The 25,344-nt window shown below is 49.7% G+C and overlaps 1 protein-coding gene across 1 annotated transcript in view; it reads left to right on the plus strand.

The window, feature by feature from the left end:
• Positions 1–11,456, plus strand: part of TMEM117 (transmembrane protein 117) — a 223,419-nt gene extending 211,963 nt beyond the window's left edge. The window contains exons 6-7 of the mRNA XM_040979034.1: positions 1,145–1,274; positions 9,410–11,456. Of these exons, the coding sequence (XP_040834968.1) occupies positions 1,145–1,274; positions 9,410–10,056 (777 nt within the window). The 3' untranslated portion in view covers positions 10,057–11,456. The remainder of the gene's footprint in view (positions 1–1,144; positions 1,275–9,409) is intronic.
• The last annotated feature ends 13,888 nt before the right edge of the window (positions 11,457–25,344 follow it).

The raw sequence follows: 25,344 nt of genomic DNA on the forward strand, positions 1-25,344 counted from the left end.
GGGTCATCTCTGGGCAGGAAGAGCAAATGTTCATGGTATTATTAGCAGTCCATTCTGTGCTCATATTCTTTGTCAGTGTTCCAGACTCAGTGAGCTCAGTGTGTTTGGCTTTCTGTACTTCCAGATGACATGTCTGTTGTTTGCAGAGAGCTCCCTCTTAACCCGAGTCTCCTGGGCTAGCCTCCCTAACCAGCGTTCTTCCTACCCAGAGTCTCCCTAGCCAGTGTTCTCAGCAAAGAAGGTGGGCCTGGAAACTCGTAAGATCTCCAGGCACTGTGTATCTGCACAGCTCTTTTGATCGCATGCACCGAAGTCTTGGATAAATTCCGTTGTTTGTATTGAGTTTGATTTTCTGATATTTTGTTAAGTATTTTAGCTGAACCAGGACAGTGATTGCTTAGTGATCATTTCGTACTGATAGTGAGCCTGAGTGTCCAGGATGTGTCGGGGGCATTTCTTCACATGTGGCATGCTCCTCCTGCACCTGCTGTTTCCGAGCTGCTGTCCAACTCTTGTTCCTGGAAACCGAGAACAGACTTCTCGCCTGCACACTTCCCTTCTGAAACTTCTGTCCTGCCTGTGAAGGAACTACCAGTGGAGGTTTGGGGATTAATTCTCTGCTTCTCTCTGATGCTACCACACGAGTTTCTCCACTGCCAGGCGCAAGTCGGCACTGAGTGCAAGAGAGCAGGGCAGGAGGCTGGCATGGATGTTCCTGACATCTGCCACCAGCCTGCAACTAGCTCCTGATGGGAATTGAAGGACGTGGTTACGCAATCAGGGCTTTTCCCCTTTCTTCTTACATAGAACCTGTTGTTACAGAGTTTGTGTTCTTAAAAAGTAGCAGAACAAAATCTGACAAATTTGCCCCATATTTATTGAATACAGATAACTTCCTTTCTTTGAAAAGAGAGGAGGTGTTGATGCGAATCCCTTCTGTGCTTACTGGTTCTTATGACCACATCAGAGACCTACTACTTGCCTCACTTATGTAAGATAACCATCACAGCAGAAACATGTCAACAGCTGGCTGCAGTGGGCTGATTCCAGAGCAAAGGCTTGCACAAAGCCAGGCTCTGGTGCGTCTTGCTGTCCAGAAATGAAACAAATCACAAATGTGTTCCATGTTGACTTTCTGTGGCAGGACTGGGAGTTCCCACATTTCATGGGCGACGTGGACGTGAATCTTCCTGGGCTGCACACACCTCACATGCAGTTCAAGATCCCCTTCTTCCAGAAGATCTTCAAGGAGGAATACCGCATCCATATCACAGGTACATCTCAAGGCTGAGCACAGCTGGGCCCACAGGGGGCTGTGGGAAGCCCCACATGCCCCCAAGTTCCCCTTCTCACTGACAGAGCCAGGTGCCTCCCTGCCTTTCGGTCCTATCCTGGTGTCACCCTGAGGTGTGGGCTGCCAGTGGCCCTGAGAGTGTTCTCATTCAGACGTGGACAAGCAGGAAGGGAAAGAATGGGGGAAATTGTTATGTTTCCCTTCTCTTTGCAGGGAAGAGTGATGGGCAGAGAGGGAGGGCTGGAGAAGGAGAGTCTCCATTGCTGGTCTGCTCCTTGCACTCTGTCCTCTGTGAGGCCTGGACTAGGCTCAGTCTCCATTGCTGGTCTGCTCCCTGTGCTGCTGTCCCCTGTGAAGCCTGGACCAGGCTCAGTCTCCATTGCTGGTCTGCTCCTTGCACTCTGTCCTCTGTGAGGCCTGGACTAGGCTCAGTCTCCATTGCTGGTCTGCTCCCTGTGCTGCTGTCCCCTGTGAAGCCTGGACCAGGCTCAGTCTCCATTGCTGGTCTGCTCCCTGCACTCTGTCCCCTGTGAGGCCTGGACCAGGCTCAGTCTCCATTGCTGGTTTGCTCCCTGCACTCTGTCCCCTGTGAGGCCTGGACAGGCTCAGTCTCCTTTGCTGGAGGGTAGGGACTCCAGTACTTGCTCTGCTCTCCCCAGGTGTACTGACAGGGAGTTCCATGGGAAGCGGAGCTGCTCCCATGGGACAGTGACATTTTAGCCTGCTGCACCATGGCCTCCCCGCCCCTGTCCCCTGCCTCTTCCTGTCTAGCCTGGGGAAGAACCTTGTCTCCCACACTCAAATTCTGTTGGTGGTAACTGGTAGACAGGCTCAGGTGCAGCCAGCAAGAACAGAGATGTGCTGTTCCCAGTGGGCAGCTGCGGCCATGGCCAGCCAGGTCTGGTGGTCTGGACACCTCCTGAGGAGGAGAGGACAAGCCTGCTGTGTGTGAGGAAGCTCCCCCTTCCCGTGTTTGCTGGAGACATTTCACTCTTGGCCTCCTGCTCAGTATGCATTCCCAGCATTCCCTGCTCAGCCTGTCTTTATTGCAGAGAGGGACGCAGCAGGGCCCCGGCACCCCCGCCCCCACAGCCCACCTACACTTGGAGATTGAGGTCGTTTCCCACTGAGGACCTCTAGCCCACGGGGTGCCCAGGTGTGTCTCAGGGATTCTCTCGTGGAGCCCCACATCCTTTCATTTCCAGTGGTTTCTGCCTTTGAAATGGCCCAGGTATGATTTGCGGCAGTGTCCTTTCACAGCATCTGCTTCATTTTCGTGTAAGATGGACTTCCTCACGCCTTGTTCTGTGATGGTGAGAATCTGAGTGATCATGGATGAAGGACGGCATTCGTGCCCAACCCGTGGCAATGCACATGCTGAGGGGCCGTGCTTTGGGGACAGTAGCCCGGACACTCCCGCCTGTTGGCCTGGAGGCTGTGGAGGAGATCTGTGTCTGCATGGGCCGTCTGTGCTGCTGAGTGGAAACAGTGCAAGCTCAGACAACGTGAGCATCTGAATTCTGCAGAAAACCTCTGCTGCCAGCAAGGAGGCTGTGCTGCCGTTAGTACGCACCGTCGCTGCCCTCAGAATGAGCTCATGAACAGGGAAGCCACAGCCTGTCTCCCTCCTCGCTGTGAATGAGGCCTAGCTAGCACATTACCCAGTAAACTAATCCATTTGAGTTCTGGTCACATCATGGCGTTTCAGAGTCCCCATTTAATCTGTGCAGCACGCAGCCCTCCCAGATGCTAACACAGCTATCATACACATGGTGGCTCGCGTCCCTCCAGGGGCCCTCGCCTGGGCCATCTGTTCCTGCTACCCGCTCTGTCCCTGGCCGTCATCGCACCAATGTTGTCTATGACCGAGTCCCAGAACATCTGTCAAAAAATGTATCGCTTAACAGCAGAACACCATGGTTTAAGAAGAGAACTAGAGGACAATATTAGTAGGGGAAGACCGAGCAGTTACAGGTACTCTATGTGGGGTTATTTGGTGTGGTTTTGGTATACTCACGTGCATTGCGATTAAATGGGCAGGGCAGATTCTGTGTCTGATGCTCCGAGTTTACACGGCTTGGAATGTTCAGAGAAAGGACAACATTGCATCTAAACATTCCATCCAGGGCCTGGGAAGTGAGCCCCGGGGCGGGACAGCCTGAAGCTGCACTGTCCTTAGTGTTAGATATGTGCAGAGAGGTGCAGACACCTGACTTGCATTTTCTCTCAGCGCACATTCTAAAACTTGGAAGGCTGGGAGCAGGTAATTGGGCCCTGGCTAAGACACCTGCATCCCATCTTGCCCAGGTCAGTTCTCAGCCCTGGTTCCTGACTTCAGCTGCCTGCTGATATGTACCCTGGGGGCAGCGAACTCAAACGGTGGATTCCCTGCTGTCCGTGTGGGAGGCCTGGGTTGAGTTCCTGGCTCCTGGCTGCTGGCAGTCCCAGCCCTGGCGTTTGCTGTCCATGTGGGAGGCCTGGGTTGCGTTCCTAGCTCCTGGCTGCTGGCAGTGCCAGTCCTGGCCTTTGCAAAGTGAACCCGTGGATAGAAGCACTCTTCAGCCTTTCAAATAAATAGATATTTTAGTAAGTTTTTCAGTAAGAAAGAATAGCTGGATTTTTGTAGTGGAGCCTGCATGTGAATGAGTTTTGCCAGAAGGTGGGAGAAGAATTAAGGCTCTGGCGGAGTGTTTGGCCAAATCCCTGGAGAAAGAGCCCCTCCTCCCAGGTGGTTCCTGCCCAGCAGGTCTGGCTCAGGGACAGGGGACTGGGAACGGGCCAGTGGGAGTGCTGTCCAGGAGAGGACAAGAGTCCAGGCTACACCGGTGTGAGTGGGAAGCCGCAGTGGAGGCCTGAGCGTCTTTCCACTGGCACATGTGCCCAGTGGACAGCTCAGACCTGACCGGGGGCGCTACAGGCCTCTGAAGATCAAATTCAAGATAGCACAGAGAGGGTGGAGCTGGTGGGCTGGCAGGCTCCACCATAAGCAGTGGGTTAACCCGGTGGAGTCAGCACTCCCTCAGGCCTGTGAGAAAGCATCAGCGTTTTACAGCAAGGCTCAGCTGCTGCACACAGGCAAGGAGGATTTAGATGCAGTGAGTCCTGATCTTAGAGACACAAGAACCCTTCCAGGCTGCGCAGTGTCCTGCCGTCCATCAGGTGACTGGCACACATGCATGGGCTGAAGTGCCAGGCCCCACTCTGTATTTTGTCACAATCTGTGTCTTTGTTCACAAATGTTTTCTGAGTCGCAGTGTGTTGGGAGCTGAGCTAGAATCTGGGCAACCCACAAATCAGTGTGACGTGGTTCCCGTGGCTAGCAGCGTCCCTGCCCAGGTAGGCCGCGTAGGTTCATGGCTATGGTTCCTGCTGTGCTGTGGACGCTGGAGCTCGCTGCTGCCTCCCGAGCATGTTTGTCCAGCCTCTCTCTAGCCGCCTCCCCACCTTTCCCCAGCTCTGTAGGTCACTGGTGTAGGTTCAGACTGCCTACCTCTTGGACTTCCTATGTTAAGATTACCTGCTGATGGAAACATAGAAAAACAAAACATCAGGTGAAAGGGATCTTTAAGAGCACAGGTTACAGGCCAGTGGTCCCCCGACGCCGTCCTGCTGCCGGGACTTCTGCTTGTCTGAGCTCAATCTCTCCAGGTTACAGAGTGGCATCCCGGGTCAGGCTCGTAGCACAGCCTCGGGTTCCCCTAGACCACCTGAGGAGACCTAGAGAGAAGCTAACCCGTAAGACACCAGGACAGCAAACCGATGGATGCACTGACCGTCGGGCCAGGATGGGTCATTCAGCTGTGTGGAGGCATCCCCCAGCATGGCTCAGTCCCCACGTTCAGGGCTAGCTTGCCGAACAAAAGACTTTAAACGATTGAAATTGCTCATTTGATTCAGGAGAGGGTTCTTACAGCATGGAAATGTCAGCCCTTAGAGTCTTTTCCCTAGTGGAAAAAAATAATACCTTTCCTCAAATCATTACCATTTGCTTTATTAGTGGATGGTGACATTTAATGAATAATCCTTTCAAAATTAACCATCCAGGATTCCATAAACTCCCACAAAGAAACAAGATAGAATTCTCCATCATGTTATCGTTTTTTGGCCATCAATAATGCTCATTAAAAGCACAAAGTGTAAGGAAAAAGTCATCCCACCAATACCACACAGTGATTTCTCATTAGAGAGTCGGTGAGATGTTCCGGCACGGAGATAAGGGAAACCACATGAGGGTTCCACTTGCAGAAGCGCTGCAGTGTAAATGTGGGGGCCCAGGCCCTGTGTGAAACAGCGGCTGTGGGGTGCTTCCTGTGTCCTCCTTGGCTCAGCCCCACCGCATGGGGACACCTGTGGCTCTCAGCGCTGAGGTGAGCCAGCAGGGTTGTTGAGTTCTTACACAGGCTCCACTTTAGTGCAGAGGTTGCCTGGCCCATCATGAAAATGAAGGTTGTAGTGGTGCGTGCCCCGTCAGCCTTGTTACCAGAGAAGCTCTGTGGGCCCCTTCCTCAGCTTAGTGCAAAAATAAAAAGCCGGGAATCGGCTTTGCAAAGAGAAATTCTATTTGCAAAGTGACCAGGTGAACACAGAAAGAATAGGGAAGCGGGAAGTACCTCCTAGGAGAGTGCGGGAGGTGGGGGGCTCTTGTAAAGAGAGATTAAAAAGAATCTCAGGACTTTAAGCATTCCTGGCCCCTCCTTGTCTGGGCGGGAACCCGTGGGGAAGATGATCCCCATTGGTGGTCTCAACCTGTTAGGAAGTGGTTGGAAAATTGCTGTGCCACTCCCTGGATGGTGTGGCCAAGATTTTAGCAGAATAAGCAGTCTCATTCAGACTTCACGGGAGAAGCTCCCGGATGGCCAGGAACAAAGGGCCTTTGTTTTCTGACCTGCCTGCACCATTCAGGGCCAAAGGACCCACTTTAGGTGGGGTGAGTGTGGGAAGATGGGAGGCCCGTGACAGAGGCAGCCTTGCTCTGCGCGGATGGAGAAATGGACTGAGCCTGCATCGCCCGGCCAACAGCAGCACGAGGCGTGGGCTCTGGCAGAGATGAGCAGGGGCCTGCCTCCCTCCCTACTGCCCCCAGTGCCCATCTCCCACAAGGCAGGGCACTGTTACACTATTTCCAGAAAGGGACTGTAGACATAAAAGACCATTGCCCGTGGTTAGTGCCAAGGCAAACTGCAGACCCCGTGCCCCTGGCTGGCAGGAGTTAGTACCTTCCGCAGCTAACTGTAGGACTGTTTCCATGGAGCTGCACCCCGGGTCCCGGTTGTCTCTGGCCACCTGTTTGCTGCCTGTAGACGTTCCTGGGCAGTACTAAGCTCTGTCGTAGCCAGCAGTGTGCGTGCCCTCAGGACACGCGCTCGTCGCCAGCCTTGCGTGGTGCCCTGTTCACTGCCCACCTCTCACCCAGATCCTGTATGATCATGACAAAAGAGGCAGAGAGAATCTGAGAAATAATAGCACCCTGATTTTTGGCAGATGGATTGAATTTTAAAGCACTTCCGATTGAGTCCTCATTTTGCCCTCACACGCACGGAACCGCGCATGGTACTTACACTGGCGTAAGTCTTCATTTCGTGGAACGAGAAAACGGGATTCTTTGCCCTGCTGGTGAGGGGAAGGAGCCGTGGGAGGAAGGCAGGAGTGCAGGGCTGGGAAGCTTCTGATTCCATTTCTTCCATTTGCAAACAATCTTTGCTGTGGGCTGGAGAGGGTCAGGCGTGCTCCTTGTGTCCAGCGGCCAGCAGCTCTGTCTCAGGACTCGGGTCAGCAGGGTCCATACACCCTGTCCTCGCAGTGGAGAAGTGCTGCCGCAGGACAGCCGGATCCCGCAGAAGGAGGCACCTGCACCCTTGGCCACTCCTTTACTCACTGTCAGGGAATCGTGGTTGTCGGGCTGGCCCAGGCACCGTCATCCTCCTTCCTGACTCTCTGTCATGCGTCTGATTCCTGCTGTCTTGCCCCTCTGCCTGTGCATGACCCTGCAGGACAGTCCTGTGATGTGTGAGTTTAGGATAAGACACCCCCAATCCTGTTTCTCCCAGGAAGGTGATATTCAGTCACGCTGGCGAGCTCCAGGGCCTGCCGCTGTCCCTTGGCCTGGTTCCTTGGCTGAAGAAGAGCCCAGGCCTCATTCTGACAGGGAAACTGCAAATCTACATCTCCCTGGCATCAGATGAGCCTCTCTGCCCCGCTCCTGCCACTCGCCCAGTGCTGTTCTCTGCCCTGCCTCGCTCGCGCTCCTCGCAGCACTGCCATGGTTTTCTGCGTGCTCCTCGCAGCACTGCCATGGTTTTCTGCCTGCTCTCGCAGCACTGTCGTGGTTTTCTGCCTGCTCTCGCAGCGCTGTCATGGTTTTCTGCATGCTGTTGGACCTGCAGTGTAAATGAAGGACAAGCTGAGGGTTTCCTGGTTGCGCTCCATCTTGCTTTGCCTTCCAGCACCCTGTGAACTGCAGTTTTCTCCAAGGCTTCTGCTGAGGACGTTGTCCCTGGGTGGAGCTCCAGCTCTCTTCTTCTGTGCTGCTTTAGGCCGGGCTGTCTCTGGCTGCTTATGGAGGCTCTGTCCTGCTTCCCAGCAAACAGGGTCCCAGAGGCCACTGCTGCCTGCCGGAGCCCTGTCTTCTGTGCCGAGGTCGTACTGACGTCTGCTGACCGGCCACTGCTCATCTGTTCTGTTAGCTGCTGTTCCGTGAAGCTGAGCTGGAAAGACACACAGAGCATTGTTTCCAGATAGAGTGACGCATTTGTATCATGTTGACTTGTGAAGTTCCAGCTGCGATGCACCTGCTGGCGTGAAAGGAGAAGCCACTGTGGCTTGCGGGCTGCCCTGATCACAGGAGAGCAGCAGGTCCTGATTCTCTCATGGCAGAGATGCACTTGGCCCCTAAAAGTCTCCCACAATGCTGCATGTCTAATGAGTACTTCTCTTTACGGAACATAAAGAAGCTGAGCTGGAAGGACTTAAGCCACTGCACGCAAGTCACACAGCTTGTAGATTTTGGTGTCAGGATCAATACCTTGGTTTCTTAATAGGAACTCGAAAGTAAATACTAATCATGAAGATGAGGCGCCTTCCTAAAATCACTATGTCTGAACAGTTTATGCAATCTTGTGGTCTGTTAGAGTATATTTTTAATACATATTCATACAAAGTAATATCTTGGCAATGTTCTGCAGTTTTAACATCAAGTACCAAAGAAAATAATCTCGGGCTAATACATAAAACTAAAAAGTGTTCTGCAATCTGTGGCATATGCCACCTGATGTGTTACAGTCGGCTCTTTTATCAGGATAGACTTGATATTGTAAAACTTACAAGAAATTATGACATATTATTATGGAACCTGGCATCCCTTGACAATTTCCCATGTGCATTGCACTCGTGTCTTTTCACTCGTCAGTTTATCACTGAGCAATGTCTGACTTGGATTAGAGTGTATATACTACAAAGGAATCACAGTTACAAGCTCCACGGATTGTGTCTTTTAAATCAGTCATTCATTTTGGGTATTTATATGTCTGACAAAAGTGTTCTCTTCAGTGAAAATTTGGTGCAATTACTTTTAGACCTGAATTGAATGCTCAAGGATTATTGATCTGAACCACACCGACTAATGGTTTAATCAACAGGTCACCTCCAAACAGCACTGTGAATTCAATTGATACACTGCTGTGCTTGCATTGTAAAATGATTTATTTCTTGCCCAGACATAATTATAGAACTGTAAGAGATGTTCAGTCACACGTAGGACTTTTCTACAGATTTCATTAGAACTTTTATTTTCAATGCTAATTGAAATGTTCTGCATGGAACCAAGCCTGAGTGTGCCTGGGGTGCCCAGAAAGCAAGGAGAGGTCCTCCTGTTCGTGCTTCTAGTGAAAGTGCCATGACTGGCTCAGGGACCTGCCACTGCCTTTTTCAAAAGCCCAGAATCCATGTAATGAATTCCTTTTGCCAGTCTGCTCACTGCCAGCACAGTACTCCCAAAGATTGGCTCTTAGCGGGCCCAAAGCACCAGCAATTTGTCCTATCGAATACCCATGCCTTCATTTCACTGGCCAAAACTCAATGGGTTATTGGTTAATGCAGTGTTTCTCTTCTTTAATGCAGGTAAATGGTTTAACTACGGGATTATCTTCCTCGTCTTGATTTTGGATCTTAATATGTGGAAGAACCAAATATTCTATAAACCTCACGAATACGGGCAGTATATTGGTCCAGGGCAGAAGATCTACACGGTGAAAGATTCAGAAAGCCTAAAGGATTTGAACAGAACCAGGCTTTCCTGGGAGTGGCGGTCCAATCACACCAACCCTCAGACCAATAAGACATATGCAGAGGGAGACCTTTTCCTGCACAGCAGGTTCACAGGCGCCAGTCTCGATGTCAAATGTCTGGCTTTTGTTCCCAGCTTGATTGCTTTTGTGTGGTTTGGATTCTTCATCTGGTTCTTTGGGCGGTTTCTGAAAAATGAGCAGGGCATGGAGAACCAAGACAAAACTTACACTCGCATGAGAAGGAAATCCCCGTCAGAACACAGCAAAGACATGGGGCTAACTCGAGAGAACACCCAGGCTTCAGTGGAGGACCCGCTGCACGACCCACCCATGGTGTGCATTGGGCCCGACTTCAATGAGATCGTCTACAAGTCTTCACACCTGACATCGGAAAACCTGAGCTCGCACCTGAAGGAGGCAGCTGGCGTGGCAGAGGCCGGCCAGGAGCCCGTGACCCCCAAAGGCTCCCCGACGAACTAGAGCCCCTCACTCTGGGACAGCACAGCAGCAGCAGCCTTGAGTGCAACTTTAGAATGTTAGTCCTTCCTTTTGTCAATGTCAGGTTTACGTAGCATTAGAAACACAGATGATGCCACAACGGTGCTCTACATGCTTTTTCTAGAACCCCTTGTTTTGTATTTGTATTATGATCCACGTGCCTCCAGTACATCCAACAGTCCTCTAAAGGCTGCTTTCCCTCCGCACAAGCTGCTTCCTGATGTCACAAGGCGGTAGAAGACCCGAGCCTCGACGTGTCTGATGTTCAACCATAGTGGTGCCTTGAGACAATGAAGTGTCTCTCACTGTAGCAGAAATGAGTGTGGGACAGGGCAGTTTTGTGCACACTTGTTTTGATCCCCCTTGATGTCTGAGCTGAGTGGCTCTGGAAGGCTGTGCGTCTCTGACTGGACAGCTGGGGTGCAGGGAAGCCGGGCTGGGGGGCGTTTACCTGTTAATTTCCATTGGCTGTCAGCCAACTGGGAACATGAGAAAGAAGTCTCACTTGTAGGACTGTCGTCCAACATGGGTCACTGCTCGTGAAATGTGACTTTCTCCAGCCAGTAACTGTAATTAGGCAATAATACCTAATTATGTTTTCCTAATTAAAGATATATTGCTACTTCATTAAAACTCCTGCCCTTCGCCTTTGGGAATAAAGGTTAAGAGGTGCAGCTGGGTGAACTCTCAAGTGTATTGGCGTTCATAGCAAGTCATGGACGAGCAAGGACTGTGGTTGCCATCAAGTCCACCGTCTCCAAAGCTTGGGGTCCCTGGGCAGTTGGGGTTGGAAGACGCAGGCCAGTGCTGAGCCAGCGAGCTGCTCCGATGGGAGGCTTGTGGAGTGGGGAAAGCAGTGCATGATGGCATCTGTTCTAGTGTCTTGTTCTGTGCGTGCGTGTTTTTGTTTTTTTCAAGAACGGACATCACACATTAATAAATGAGAATTACACCATAGTTATCTGATGTTGGTTTCTGGGGACAAGTCAGTGGTGTCTTAGCTGAAGCGTCCATCAGAGAACGTTTCCCTAAAGCTTGTGCCTGGTGAGTTCACAAGTGGAACGCCTCTGAATCACATCGCGTCTGCTTGAGGAAGAGAGAGGAGATCAGAATTAAGACAAAATTCTTTTCTTGTCACATGCTGACATAGCTGAGTTTTGTCTTTGTGATTTTTTTAAGTCTCTCTTTCTTTGATCAATCTGTTCCCAAGCTTGCAGCGTGCTGAACTGAGCGTGCAAAACCAAACTATGCATTTACCCGTCACTGGAGACCAGCTTTAACACACGGCTTTCTTCTGTTGTCTACTCAGCAGTTGGAACTGTGCACCTGCTGCTGCTTTTGCCTTTAAGAGTCATGCGTGGTGCTACCTAGAATCATAAATATCTCTGATACTAAAAATGCCGTCAAAGATCGCCTTGGTGGTACGCTGGCCAACACGCAGGCACGTTCAGAAATCCACAGCCGAGGACCTATGGGCCAAGCAGACAGTACTGCTGGGGCCATACTTTTTTTATTGATTCTAAAAGTTACTATCTCAAATGAGCCCAAAGGAGTAAATTTAGAAAGTAGAATTGTAATAAAGCAATTTAAGCCTAGCCTGTGACTCTGGCATCCCCTGTGAGCTCTGGTTCAAGCCCCAGCTACTCCACTTTCGATGCAGTTCTCTGCTAATGCACCCACGAGGGCAGCAGAAGATGGCCTGCCTGATTGAGACCCACTTGGAGTTCTAAGCCTTTGGCTTCCATCCGGCCCAGCTCTGGCTCTTACAGTCGTTTGAGTAATGAGCCAGTGGATGCAAGAGCTGCTTCCCCACCCCAGGTCTCTGCAACTGTGAACTCAAAGATTGTGTTCAAGCTGAGCGAATTACCTAGAAGGCTGGCTGGTTGGTTGGGCAGCTGGAGCGGCGATGTATGGTTAAAGGGCAGATGAGTGAGGGATGGATGGATGGATGCATGGATGATTTCTTCAGCATTCAATCATTGAAATAACTCTGTGTCTACCCAGGAAGCGTGGTGAAATGTAGCAAAGGATGAACGGGACCTGTGAAACTGCAGAGGTAAGACCTGGAGGGGAGTGGTTCCATGAGAAGAGAATGACAAAAATTGTCCTAACCATCCAGAGAGACTCAACCATCCTAAAGGAAAAGAGCTAACCTTGGGCCAGGCCTCCTTGTAAGCAAATCAGCAGCAGCGAAAACTGGCATCTTTTACACAAAAATGCCTTTCAGGTGCTTATCTGAAAAACGTTTAGTGAGAAAGTTGTATTACTTAGATGTGTGTAAAGTGCTGCAGCATTTTAGCTTGGTGTGGGTGTTAATAGGACATTTTCTTCTCCACTCTCGGCCAGGATGAGTTTTCTGAAAGTTGTAAGTTTCTTACAACCAAATAACTATACAGTGACTTAACTGTGATGGACGAGGTTGCTGAAACTCATATTTGAGGATTATATAATCAAAGCCAATTTTTAGATGTTCCAGATCTCTTCCTTATTCGTGTGTTAGCAATTCTATCATTTTAGGAGTTTCTATGTGCAAGTAAATTATCCCTCTTAATCCCCTTAGCCACTAAAGGTAAGCAGGGCTAACGTCATTCTACGGAGGATGAGCATCAGGCCCAAGGTACAGAGCTGGCCTTTTGCAGAGTGATACTGAAAATCAGGCTTGCCTGATTCCAAACATTGTAATTTGCTGTTTCAAAAGGTATCTGCGATGAGAATGACCTGGTGAGCCTAAGGTTTTTCTAGCAGTTCTTATCTCCCAAGAACCTACATTAAATATCCATTTCTAGCAGCTTCCTGGATTTATTTTACAAGCTAAATGGTGTGATGGAAGTGGAAAAAGCTGATTTAAGTGACATTGGTTTATTGCCAGACATTTCAATTTCTATAATATATACAATATCACAACACAGGTTTGTCTTTGTACAATTTTCAACCCTGAAGTTGGTTTCTGCCACGAATTTGCTGCATGTTCTGAACCCATTCCCAAGGTGAATGACAGAGGACTTATAGGTGGTTAGAAATGTTCAGTCAAGAATAACACAAGTAACTAATGTCCATCTGAATGTAGACTCTAGAAATACGATGTTTGAGGCATAGATGTTCTTCTGCAAGGTCGTCATTGAGAACAGCTCGCAGGGCTTGATTCCCCCTGAACACTACCTGCACCAGCTCATGCCACCATGAGGGAGTGGTGTGGGGGGGTTCCCTCAGCCCACCTGCAGCTCTGGGGCAGGGGGAGGGTGTGCTGCCGTGAAGCCGAAGTTACGCTCTTGCAAGAGGACGTCCTTAGCTCTTACTGGCCAGCCCCTGCCACTCTCTTCAACTCTGAGGGCTGCGGTGCAGTCCCTGTCCACTTTTAGCGGATGTTCAAAGTTCTGGGTGTGTTATCTGAAGCAAGTGGCCTTAGTCTTGTGAAGCTGCTGGGCCCGACTGGCTCCCTAGGGTTTCTAGGCTCTATAATGGAATTCTACATGATGTCCTATTTTTAATGCACTTGAAAGCTCCTCTTGAAAGGAGCATCCTGCCTAGATCCTGAAGACTGCTTGTGTCTTCAGCATGTAGAGAGAATGGCATTTACACTGAGGAGCTTCCTCTTGGATTTGGCTGCTGTCCACATGGCTGGTTCTGACTGCAGGCATCCCTCCAGCCTTTCCTTGGAGGGAGCCCACCCTAGTGTCTGTGTAGAGAAAGCAGCTCTTCCGCCAAACTGCAGGGCTTTGCACAAAGCACAGTGTCATGGTGTCCCATTCAGCAACAGACTATCTGACTACATTCTCCTCTCCATAGAGTCTGTTGACTGTATCTAACCAACTGACTTCTACCTAGCCACACTAGGAAAGATCTAAGTTGAAATGTGGTTATCCTTAATTGTAGCAAAATATGTAAAAAGACAGAATGATGGCCAATGACTAGAACAGTTACTTTCTGGATTGGATATCCATGAAATTACTGTAAAATTGCACTTGAACAAATCATTATATTCTTGCATTAGAGGAGTAATATTTGGAATTTCAAATATGCCAGAGAATTGAGACACTCAATTTGCATGTCCACATGGTCTCCAGAATGGACAGATTCCGTGGTCTGCCTGTGTCCCAGGAATGGCCTGCTCTCCACCATCTGCCGTGGCTTGCTGTCAGGCAGGCATCCCCTCTCCGCTCTCCAGGTGACTGTGGTTACTTAGTTGGTCTCTCCTGAATCTCACCTTGTCCATTCTGTGCTTCTACTGGAACTCATCCTGTCGCCTCCTTCTTTGCATGGCCAGTCCTGCCCAGCAGCGTTTTGAGATGTCATCGTGCCCAACTCCCAAATCCAGAGAATGTAACTGAGCATAAGTCCAATTCTTGTTCATGTATTGTTTGAGTTAGTCATTCAGCTCGTGGCTTCTTACTCCACGTGGATTCCTTAGGGATCCAGGGTTCCGGGGTCTCAGTGCAGCTGGGTAGTGATGGAGGGAAGGCTAAGGGACTGTGCTACAGGTGAAACTGCTCCCTTCTTGCACTCTGAGGTCCCAGTTCAGTTACAGAGTGAGCCTGAATGCCAGGGAATGTGCTGAGTGTGTACCCACAACCGGAGGGCAACTTGGGAGAGCTCAGGGTCCAAGGACGTGCCCAGCTCTGACGTAAACTGAGAAGTTAGAAGTTGGGGTGGGGATGAGCTGAAGCCAAGTTTCATAGGAGATTCTCTCCGTGTGTCACAATCTGAAAATCACTAATAAAATGCAGATGCTAGCTCCAGTCTTTCACACTTGGCCTCTGCCCATCGTGCCCCTCTGTGTAGCCCCATGTCTGCCATGGCCACCAGGTCAGCTCCAGATTCCGTTTCTTGTGATTTACTGCTTCCATCTCCGAGGTGGGACTGACGGCCCTTGCGCTGTGTTTGGGGTGGCAGTCCTTTCATCCAGGATGGAGTCTGTAGATGCTGTTCTGTATGTCAGAGTGTAACTTTCCTGCGATGGAGGAGGCATTCTATATTGGTCATGTTTAAAATCATACTTTCTTTTTTTTTTTTCAAAGATTTATTTTTATTATTTTTTCATTGGAAAGGCGGATATACAGAGAGGAGAGACAGAGAGGAAGATCTTCCGTCCAATGATTCACTCCCCAAGTGAGCCGCAACGGGCCGATACTATGCCGATCCGAAGCCAGGAGCCTCTTCCGGGTCTCCCACGCGGGTGCAGGTTCCCAAAGCTTTGGGCCGTCCTCGACTGCTTTCCCAGGCCACAGGCAGGGAGCTGGAAGGGAAGCGGGGCTGCTGGGATTAGAACCGGCGCCCATATGGGATCCCGGGCGTGCAAGGCGAGGACCTTTAACCACTTGCGCCACCGCGCCGGGCCCTAAAATCATACTTTCTTACTGAATAAAATTTGGGTGGGCAATTATGTGCATTGAATGAAGTAATGTGGCCCTCTGACACTCTTAAATTCCCTCCCCAATAGATGTTATAGGAAAATAGATGCTGCCGGTCCAATCCTTAAGGGGAGGTAGAGGCAGGTCTTTTTTTTTTTTTTTTAACTTGATGAGAACTAAAGTTAAAAATCCAAAAACAAAAAATAAAATCCAATTAAAGGGGAGTATGCCATTTGAGCCAGAAAAATCTGCAAAACGCAATTGAAGGCCGGGGGAGGAACTGAGACCCAATTCTGGAGACAATAGAGGTACAGTTTGTAAGAGGAGCAGCCCATCCCAGGGCAGCTGGAAGTCCTACGCTGCTGCCCCCGGACCTCCACTCCAGGTGTGTGCAGGTGGACTGGCTGCTGGCCTGGCCAGGCAGTTACCCTAAGATGCGAGTCTCTCGTGCTGCTCAGCAGTGTCCGCCTTCACAGCTCTGTGAGTGCAGATCAAGCACTTGGGGGCCCGCAGGCAAGGCAGGGCAGTGAGCTGGGATCACGGGGCAGGTTTGCAGTGTCCACATGTTGCTCTCTGGAAGTCAAGCTTGAAAGACAAACACGAGTTGGAAGTGTTAAAGGCCAAATGAGCTGATTATAGCTGTGCCCTCGCAGTGGGCGTCTCAGGGTTCCTGTGCCCTCGCAGCGGGCATCTCAGCTGTCTCAGGGTTCCTGTGCTCTCGCAGCGGGCATCTCAGGGTTCCTGTTTATGTGTTGGAAACATCAATTATTCCCATTTGGAATATGTGCTTCTGGCCATCAATTGCTTTGGGTCGATGTGTGGAATTATTCATGAAAGAGTTATATTTTAGTGGCTTTTGATGAGAACTGGCAGCAGCTTCCATTAATCTGATTAGTTGTGTCTGATCTGGAAGGGGATCCTGGCTCACAGCCACGAGTGAATCGATAATGCTGGGTCTGAGAGTGTGAATCCCTGGCCGGCCCAGGATTTGTCCCCTGGTGGTGTCAGAGGGGCACCAGAGCATTAGGGAGGAGATATGCCCTCTTCCTGCCTCCCTGGCACTTGGCCGTCAGTCACCGCTCACCTCAAGCTGGTGCTCTGAACTTCCTCTCCGCCCTGCCCCACCATGGCAGGACAGGGGAACCAGCAGAGCCATTTTCCCTGACCTAAAAGCTTAGATATCTGTCAGAGCAGCAGGTATTTGGTGATGCTGTTAAGACACTGCCTCCAACGTGGAAGGCTCCACTCCCAGTTTCCTGCCCATATACACCCTGGGACGTAACAGGTGTCTAACTGGGTTCTTGCTAAGCACGTTGAAAAACTGCATGGAATTTTCAGCTCCTGGCTTTGGTCTGGGCGAGTGCTGGCTGGTATAGAAAGTGAGTCAATGAATGGAAGGCTGATCTCTACCCCCCACATAAAAAATGAATTTTAGCCAGAGTTCTATAGAAATACACACATGTGAGTCCACAGGCCGTGCCTGAAAGCAGGGCCATGAACCTGCACACAGGCAAGCTCGGGCTCAGGCCAGCTCTGCTGTGAGTGCGCTTGTTTGCTGAGGCTGTGGTGCAAGTGGGCGCTCTCAGGTGTGGGAGACCAAGCTGCAGGGTCCCCTCTGGATTCTGTGCCCTGGGTCTCAGCAGTGAAGCCAGCTCGGCAGCCTGGCCTCTGACATTCTTGTTTCGCACTACTCCCGAGGAATATCTTCAGGATTGCCTTAGTGTGACGGCTCCCTGACTGACCATGACATGAGGATCTCCAAGGAAAATAACTTGGTCAGATCCTTCTCCCTCCTGTGTGAGGCCCCCCAGGCAGCTCAGGCTTTCTGGCTTACCTACTGGGAAACAAAGTCAGCCAAGAAACATGTGGGAAAGCCACAGCATTGAAGTATCAATGGAGGAAGCAGGATTTGATCTTTAGAACACAGCAAAAAAGAGACTTATTGGAATGATAAGAGAGGAGAGAAAAGGAAATCTGCTCAGTGCTCCATCCAAACTAGCCAGAGGAGACAAAGTAGCAGCAAAGGCATGATGGTCACAGACATGGCAGATGGTAAACCAGCAGCGTCACTATTGGCTACCACAGTAAGGCAGCACAGGCCAGCTGGCTCAAAGAGGAGAGATCATCTCCTCACACTTCTGCCAGCTACATGTTCAAGATCAAGGTGCTGGCCAACTCAGCTTCTAAGGAAAGCTGTCATCTGGCCGCAGGCAGCATGCTGCATTCTGTGTCCAGTCCTCACAGGGCTGTCCTCACTGCTGTGTGCTTCAGGGGCAGGGCAGGCTGGGGAGGGAGAGGGAAGGAGAGAGGGGAAAGGGAGGGGAATGAAGGGGGGAGGGAGAGGGACCAAAGCAGATAGAGGGAGGGATGGAGGAGAGAAGATGGTGAGAGGAGCCAAAGGAGAGGGAGGCAGGGAGGGAGAAAGGCAGAGAGAAAAGTGGGGGGAGAGAAAGGGAAGCCGGGAGAAGGAGAGAGGAGGGGAGGATGAGAGGAGAGAGAGGAGAGAGAGGAGAGAGAGGAGGGGAGGATGAGAGGAGAGAGAGGAGAGAGAGGAGGGGAGGATGAGAGGAGAGAGAGAGAGGAGAAAGGGAGATTAATCTAGTGGCTCTTCTAGTAGACGTTCTGCTGCAAGGTAAGGCCTGGGTCATGGCTTCATTTAACCTCATTGTTTCCTTAGAGGCCTGACTCCAGGCACAACCTCACTGCAGCTGAGGAGTTAACAAATGGTTTGGGATGGAGGGCACAAACATGCATTCCACAATAACTAGTTTAAATACAAACGGTCTGAACTCACCAATTAAAAGACAGGCACTGGGACCTCCACCTGGTGCACTGGCAACCCATGTGGGCACTGCCTCAAGTCCTGGCTGCTTCATTCCTGATTTAGCTCCCAGTTTGTGGCCTCAAAAAGCAGCAGAAAATGGCTCAGGTCCTTGGCCCTGCACCCATGTGGGAGACCTAGAAGAAGCTCCTCGCCCCTGGTTTAAGATCCATCAATTCCAGTCGTTGCAGCCGTTTGGAGAGTGAACCACTGAAGATCGGTTTCTCTGTCTCTCTCTGTCCCTCCTTCCTTCTATAACTCTGCCTTCCAAATAAAAACAAAATAACTATTTTTAAAAAGGCACTAAAAGAATTGATGAAACAGAAAGGAAAACTCAACTTGCTTACAAACAAGGGATCCATACTAAGTGTGAATGAATGGAAAGATAACACCATGCAAGCGCTCAAAGAAAGCTTTAGAGTACAGACTAACTTCATTCCTGACTTCAGAATGAGGAACGTCATTTAGCGAGAAAGAGACGTCGTGTATGAGGAAGATGTGAATTATCCAAGAAGGCCCGACACTCTTTGGCATGTGTGCACCTGGCAACAGAAAATAAAAATATATGAGACCAAAATGGATAGGCCTACAGGAATGCATAGACAAATCCACTCTCATAGTGAGAGAATTTCACACCTTTTTTCTGTAATTAAAACAAAATCTATCAGGTGGAAGATCAATAAGGATATAGTTGAAGCAAATATCATCAATCTAGTGGAACTCATTGATATTTGTAAAACACTTTGTCCAACAACAGCTGAATACACACACAAAACTTTAGATGGTGAACCTAATGAGCTAATATGCTCATCTAGAACATTCATCAAGATATGCCACATATAGGCAGCAAATAAAAGACAGATTAAAAACTTAAAAGAATCGTTGTTGTGCTAAATGTGCTTTCAGATGCAGTGCAATTTAAGATCAGTAACATGGAGAAAACTGGGCAATACAACATCTCAAGAAATGTCTCCTTTGGAAAACGGTAAGAAAGGAAATCTCAGACATGTTAAAGTGCTTTAAAATAGGTGAAAGTGAAAACATGGCTTCACAAAGTGTGGAATGCAGCAAAAGCAAAATTTATGTCCTAGAAAAACAGGAATGTTTTCTTAGGAAACAATAGAATGAGGATCGATTTACGCCTAAAGGAACCTTGAAGAGATGAAATAATAAAGATTGGATCAGAAATTGATGAAACGGAAAACAAAAAGTCAAAGGGAAAAAAATCAACAAAATACCAGTTTTTTGAAATGACCAATGACGTCGCTGCACAGCTCTCCAGGAAGCTTTCTGTTTTGCTGGTGCAACAGAACATTTGCAATCAGATTGCTTGTAATGAACAGAAATGTATTTCTCCCTTTTCTGAGGGCTGGGAAGCCCAGGGTCGGGGGAGCAGATCCTGAAAGTGGCCCTTCTGCTGGGTCATCTCAAGGCAGCAGGGAGGAAGCAGCAGTGGGCCAGAGTAGAGCGAGGGCAGCCAACTTACCATCTTAGAACAAGTTCACGCCTACAGTAACATTAGCCACTGGGATCCCATATGGGTGTCAGTTCGTGTCCCGGCAGCCCCACTTCCCACCCAGCTCCCTGCCTGTGGCCTGGGAAAGCAGTGGAGGATGGCCCAAACTCTTGGGACCCTGCACCGGTTGGGAGACCTGGAAAAAGCTACAGGCTCCTGGCTTCAGGTCGGCTCAGCTTCAGCCATTGCAGCCACTTAGGGAGTGAATCAGTGGATGTAGGATCTTCCTCTCTGTCTCTCCTTCTCTCTGCATATCTGACTTTCCAATAAAAATAATAATAAATCTTTGAAAAAAAAAACCCAGTTATTTTAACTTTTGAATCAGCAAATTTGCATGTACCAGTTTCAGACATTGGGTGAAGTCGTGGCACCCTGCGTGTCCATGATGCCTGTTGGCTGCGTCTTCTGGGCCCTCCATGGTTCATAACCAGGCTTTATTTGTGCCTGCCTTCCAGAGAGTCTGAGCAGTCTGTCCATTCTCGCCAAGCTTGTGGATACTCCCACTCTTTCAGCACCACACATTACCCTAATGTGTTGGCATTGTTTGAGCATTAGAAGCTCCCCTAGCCAGGTTCGTCCCAGTCTCCTCTTGGTCTATTGAGCTAAAGAGGGGCTGTCCGTTCTTGCAAGATGTTGGCACAAAGAGAAGAAGCAGTACACCCTCCACAGGAATGCCATCTCCAAGGAGTTTTGCAAGTCTTAGTTCTCTCAGTATCCTAGCCTTGCCAATGTGGTCTAGGCCAGTGTGGCCCAACTCCGTCAACATGGACCCAGCCCTTGTTTCTGTAGGCTGTCTTCCCTAACCTGCAGCTTAGAGAGGGCATGTCCCTGAAGCATTTGATCTGCTGGTTTGATGAATGCACTGAGACGTCACAGTGCCCTGAGTCCTGAGTACTGAAACGGTGCTATTCATGTTGTTTATTTTGTTTAATGCCATAAGACCCCAGGCACTGTGCTGGGTTTTTGTACTTTGGCAAGTGGCTTAGCATGTTTGTCCCTTGGTTTCTTCTTCTGTATTAATGAAATAATAATAATATTAGTAATAGTTGTAGCACTAATTTCACAGAGTTACTGCAAGGATCATATAAGGTGACACACGTGGCCTGTGCTGCCTGTGTGAGGGACAGAACCTTAGCACTCTGCCAGGATCATCAGGGTGTCAACCCTGATCAGCCCACTTCGTGCAGTCCTTGTTTTTCCACTGTCTTCTCTGTATCTTCATCTGTGTTCTTTGTGATGCTTAAGTTTAGACTGAAGTGTGAAGATATATGTGAGCATATGCATCTCGGCTCCATGGGCTTGTTCTCTTTAGTGTGGGCTGCTGAGTCTTCCTGTCATATTGCTAATTTACCTGTAAATAGTTATCTGTAAACTGCATGGAGTATGTTTAAATGGTTGAGCCTATTAATTCTACGCCATGCCTGGGGGAGGTAGGGACACGTGGGCAGTGCCAAAAGTACCTTGTCAGGAATCTGTGCTCCAAGGGGGATTCCAGCAGTTGAATTATGGTAATATCTAAGACCTTAGAGAAAGGGCTTTTTAAAAATTCTCTGTGCAAGGGTGAGAGAGTGCGTTGAATAGATGAGAGCTCTTTCCCTCCTCTTGTCATATGCTGTAGCGCCCTCGCTCATCAGTCTCAGCTACTGCTTCCCGCGGAGATCTCGACTGCCCCATTCCATTCCAGTGCAGGATGGTGATGGTCGTGTACCTCTCACTGGCAGTAGATCCAGCCTGTCAGTGCTGGTGTTCTTTCCCAAGTCAAGAACAATGGCTGGTGCACAGGAGCCCTGGAGTACAATGGACATCAAGTGACAGAGAAGGAAGAACAGCCACCTCCACTTTCAAGGGCAGCAGACAGGGAGCTTGTGGATTCCTCACAGGAACACCTTGCATTCATATGCCACTGTAGTAGGCTGAGCTCCTGCACTCAGGGCAATGACTCATTTGGTGTGTCAGATTACTGGCTTGGGGGTGTGCAGGTATTTGGCCAAGCTAAATGGAATTGAAGGAGGAGAATACAGGGCCTGGGCTCCTGAGGCCGAGAGGAACGCACTTCCTTCTGCTCCATGGTCTGAGCTGGCACTCTGGATTTTTCTCCTGTTTGGATTTAAACCAGGTCTTTATGGGCATCCAGCCTGGTGCCCTCAGGCCAGTGACTCCTCCAGGTCTCCAGCTGCCAGCTGTTGGTCTTGTGGCCTGTTCCTTGATTCTAAACCAGAGCATCCAGTTCTCTGTGTGTGTCTCCAGCTCAAGGAGCATATGTTCTGTTTCGTGTCTCTGCTTCCCTTGGGATGCCTAGCTAATCTACCTACCTTACTTGGCTTGAACCTCACCACAAGCCGGGAGCTTAGAGGGGTCAGAGGGCTCTGTGTGCAGCCACAGATTCTCACTGTAGGCAAGCGTATCCAGCAGACAGTCTGCTGGGTCCTGCTCACGTGCCCATGGCTAACCACACTTGAAAACTTGGTAGAGTTGGACTAAGACATGCTTTCAGGCTGCAGAATTCTTGGATGCGTTATGAAAGCCTGTGCTCCCTGGGCATGAAGGCCTGTGCTCCCTGGGTATGAAGGCCTGTGTTCCCTGGATATGTAGGTCTGTGCTCCCTGGGCATGAAGGCCTGTGCTCCCTGGGTATGTAGGTCTGTGCTCCCTGGATATGTAGGTCTGTGTTCCCTGGATATGTAGGTCTGTGCTCCCTGGGTATGTAGGCCTGTGCTCCCTGGGCATGAAGGCCTGTGCTCCCTGGGTATGAAGGCCTGTGTTCCCTGGATATGTAGGTCTGTGCTCCCTGGGCATGAAGGCCTGTGCTCCCTGGGTATGTAGGTCTGTGCTCCCTGGGTATGTAGGCCTGTGCTCCCTGGGCATGAAGGCCTGTGCTCCCTGGGTATGAAGGCCTGTGTTCCCTGGATATGTAGGTCTGTGCTCCCTGGGTATGTAGGTCTGTGCTCCCTGGATATGTAGGCCTGTGCTCCCTGGGCATGAAGGCCTGTGCTCCCTGGGTATGAAGGCCTGTGCTCCCTGGGTATGAAGGCCTGTGTTCCCTGGATATGTAGGTCTGTGCTCCCTGGGTATGAAGGCCTGTGCTCCCTGGGTATGAAGGCCTGTGCTCCCTGGGCATGAAGGCCTGTGCTCCCTGGGCATGAAGGTCTGTGCTCCCTGGGTATGTAGGCCTGTGCTCCCTGGGCATGAAGGCCTGTGCTCCCTGGGTATGTAGGCCTGTGCTCCCTGGGTATGTAGGTCTGTGCTCCTGGGATATGTCTAGCCCGAGAGTTCCTTGCACTCAGAGTCTGAAGAGCTCCAGCCAGTCTCAGTCTTTGTCTTGCCACCACTGACTCTGTCCCACAACGGCGCACCCACCTGCTTCCCATCCCCACCTCCCACTGCCGGTTCATGCTCTAGAGACTTCTGCTGGGGTGTGGCGGCACATGTCAGTAAAATGCATTTAGGGGTCACTAAAGGCACGAGCTAGTGAAAGATGTGATGTTTGTTTGTAGAATTAATATTTCACATTGAAAATGTGAAGTTCATAAGCGATTTAAAAACCAAATATGTTGAATTTTTGCTTAGTTATGAATGAGATCAACAAAAATGTGGCTTCCTAGGTAAAGCCTTATTGCCATTTACATAGCCTCTGCATTTCCTGTGTACAAGGAGGAATGCAGGTGTTTGAAAGTCCATGGAAGACAGGATTCAAAGGTCAGTTCGCTATGGTGCAACATTTCTGGAAATCTATATATTTTTTTGCCATAACATACATTTTCTATAAACTTTCTTATTCAAAACTATGCATTTATTTGACAACTTTTTCACACAAAGTAAATTATCATTTAATTCTGTTTTCCATGAATTTCTGAAGTACCCTTGTAATTCTCCCACATAAATTATCACTCATTATTTTAATTTTCTCTTTTTTTTTTCCTACATTTTGAAAATTATTTGGAAGGTTGCAAGGGAGATTGACAGATTTCTGTTCATTGATTCATTTCCCAAATGCCCATCATGACTAAATCTGGGCTGGGAATTCAACCCCGGTATCCCACAGGGATGGAGGGACAAGGTGTGTCTCCCCGGAAGCTGGAATCAAGGCAGTGGCTGGGGAGGGGGCTTGCGTTCCATTCCGGGGATGTTGGCTGATTCTGAGCATGTGGCTGATTCTTGCAGGCAGGCCCTGCTCCTCCTGGGCTGAGCGTCTGGTGTGCTCTTTGAAAGCTTGGTGAGGCCACTGCAGGGCCGCAGCTGTGAGCACAGAGCCTACCACAGTGCCCTGGCCCTCTGGAGTCATGCAGCCTCCCCACGTCCGCCCCACGGAGCTGCCTTCTCAAGGTGCTCTCAGGCACATCCCCTGGCCGCCTTGCTCACGCTGGGCTGATAGAGCTCTGACCTCTCCCAGGCCTTGGCTCACCAAGGCCCAGCAACCTGAGCTTAGGCTGGAGATGTCAGCTTCTGATGGATTTCTGCTGCCCGATTCGTGCCCAGAGAGATAAAGAACGGTCCCCAGCGCAATTAGGAAGCGGCGCTCCAGCAGCAGGATTTACACCTGCACATAAACCTGCTCACTGAAGGCGGGAAGAACATTTGCTAATGCAAATGCCTTTTGAAAAATTGCAAAGCTAACAATCTCACACTGACAGTATAACCTTGAGCGCATGGCTGGGTGGAACAGCGAACATGAATACGTAATGGAAGAAAACAAGCGACAATATGGTTCTTCCTATGACCCCCACATCATCAACCCCAAGCACTTATGGGGTCAGGGAAGACACTCTTTAACTTGCTGGTGATTGTAGACTCATTTTTGGGATGTTTTATGATCTGACTTGGCGTTTCTCAGTCAGAAAGATAACAACCACTGCTTGTCTTGTTTTCCTTTCAAGAATGAAACTGTCCACCTTGGACTGCAGTAGGGGCCAGTCCTTATTTTGACATATCGGTGAGGGCTGCTGTAACATCATAAAGGCCACTCTGTGAATGAGGAGCATCGTGGCATTTATCATGAGTGGAGTGAGGGACAGTAGCCACGTGACACTGAACGGGCACAAATCCACTTCCCATCATCGAGATTTCAAGACCTAGACGTGTCTACTGGGGAGAGAGTGGGCAGCTGAAAACTCACAGAACCCGGAAGGAAAGTGCTGGATTGGAACCCTATCCCTTGGCCTTGGGCGACCTACATAGCTGCATGGCAATTCCAGTTGCTTCTTATCAAAAGGTGTCTGGTACTTCAAGGCCTATGGGGTTACTGTGAAGAAGAAGTAATATATGTGGAACTCTTGTATGGTAGGATATTGTTACTAATACAAAATTATTTAGTAAGCATTAAATAGTAATGAGGACTCAGCTGTCTTTTAGGTTGGCATGCTATAACATTTTCTTTTCCTCCTTTTTTCCTCTCCAATATGCCATTCCTTCCTTACATGAGAGGAACCCCCATTGCAATATGTGATGCAGAGCCTGTCTTGATTGTTGTGGATGCTTCCCCCACATACATTGGGGAAGGCGGGGCTGGGGTTTGGTATTAGCCATATAGGAATGACGCAATGTGTCCACTGTCCTTTCCCAGCACCGTAAGCTTCACCAAGACCAGCA

The sequence above is a fragment of the Ochotona curzoniae genome, unplaced genomic scaffold (assembly GCF_017591425.1).
Source record: "Ochotona curzoniae isolate NIBS_2020 unplaced genomic scaffold, NIBS_Ocur_1.0 contig_2927, whole genome shotgun sequence".
NCBI classification, from domain to species: domain Eukaryota; kingdom Metazoa; phylum Chordata; class Mammalia; order Lagomorpha; family Ochotonidae; genus Ochotona; species Ochotona curzoniae.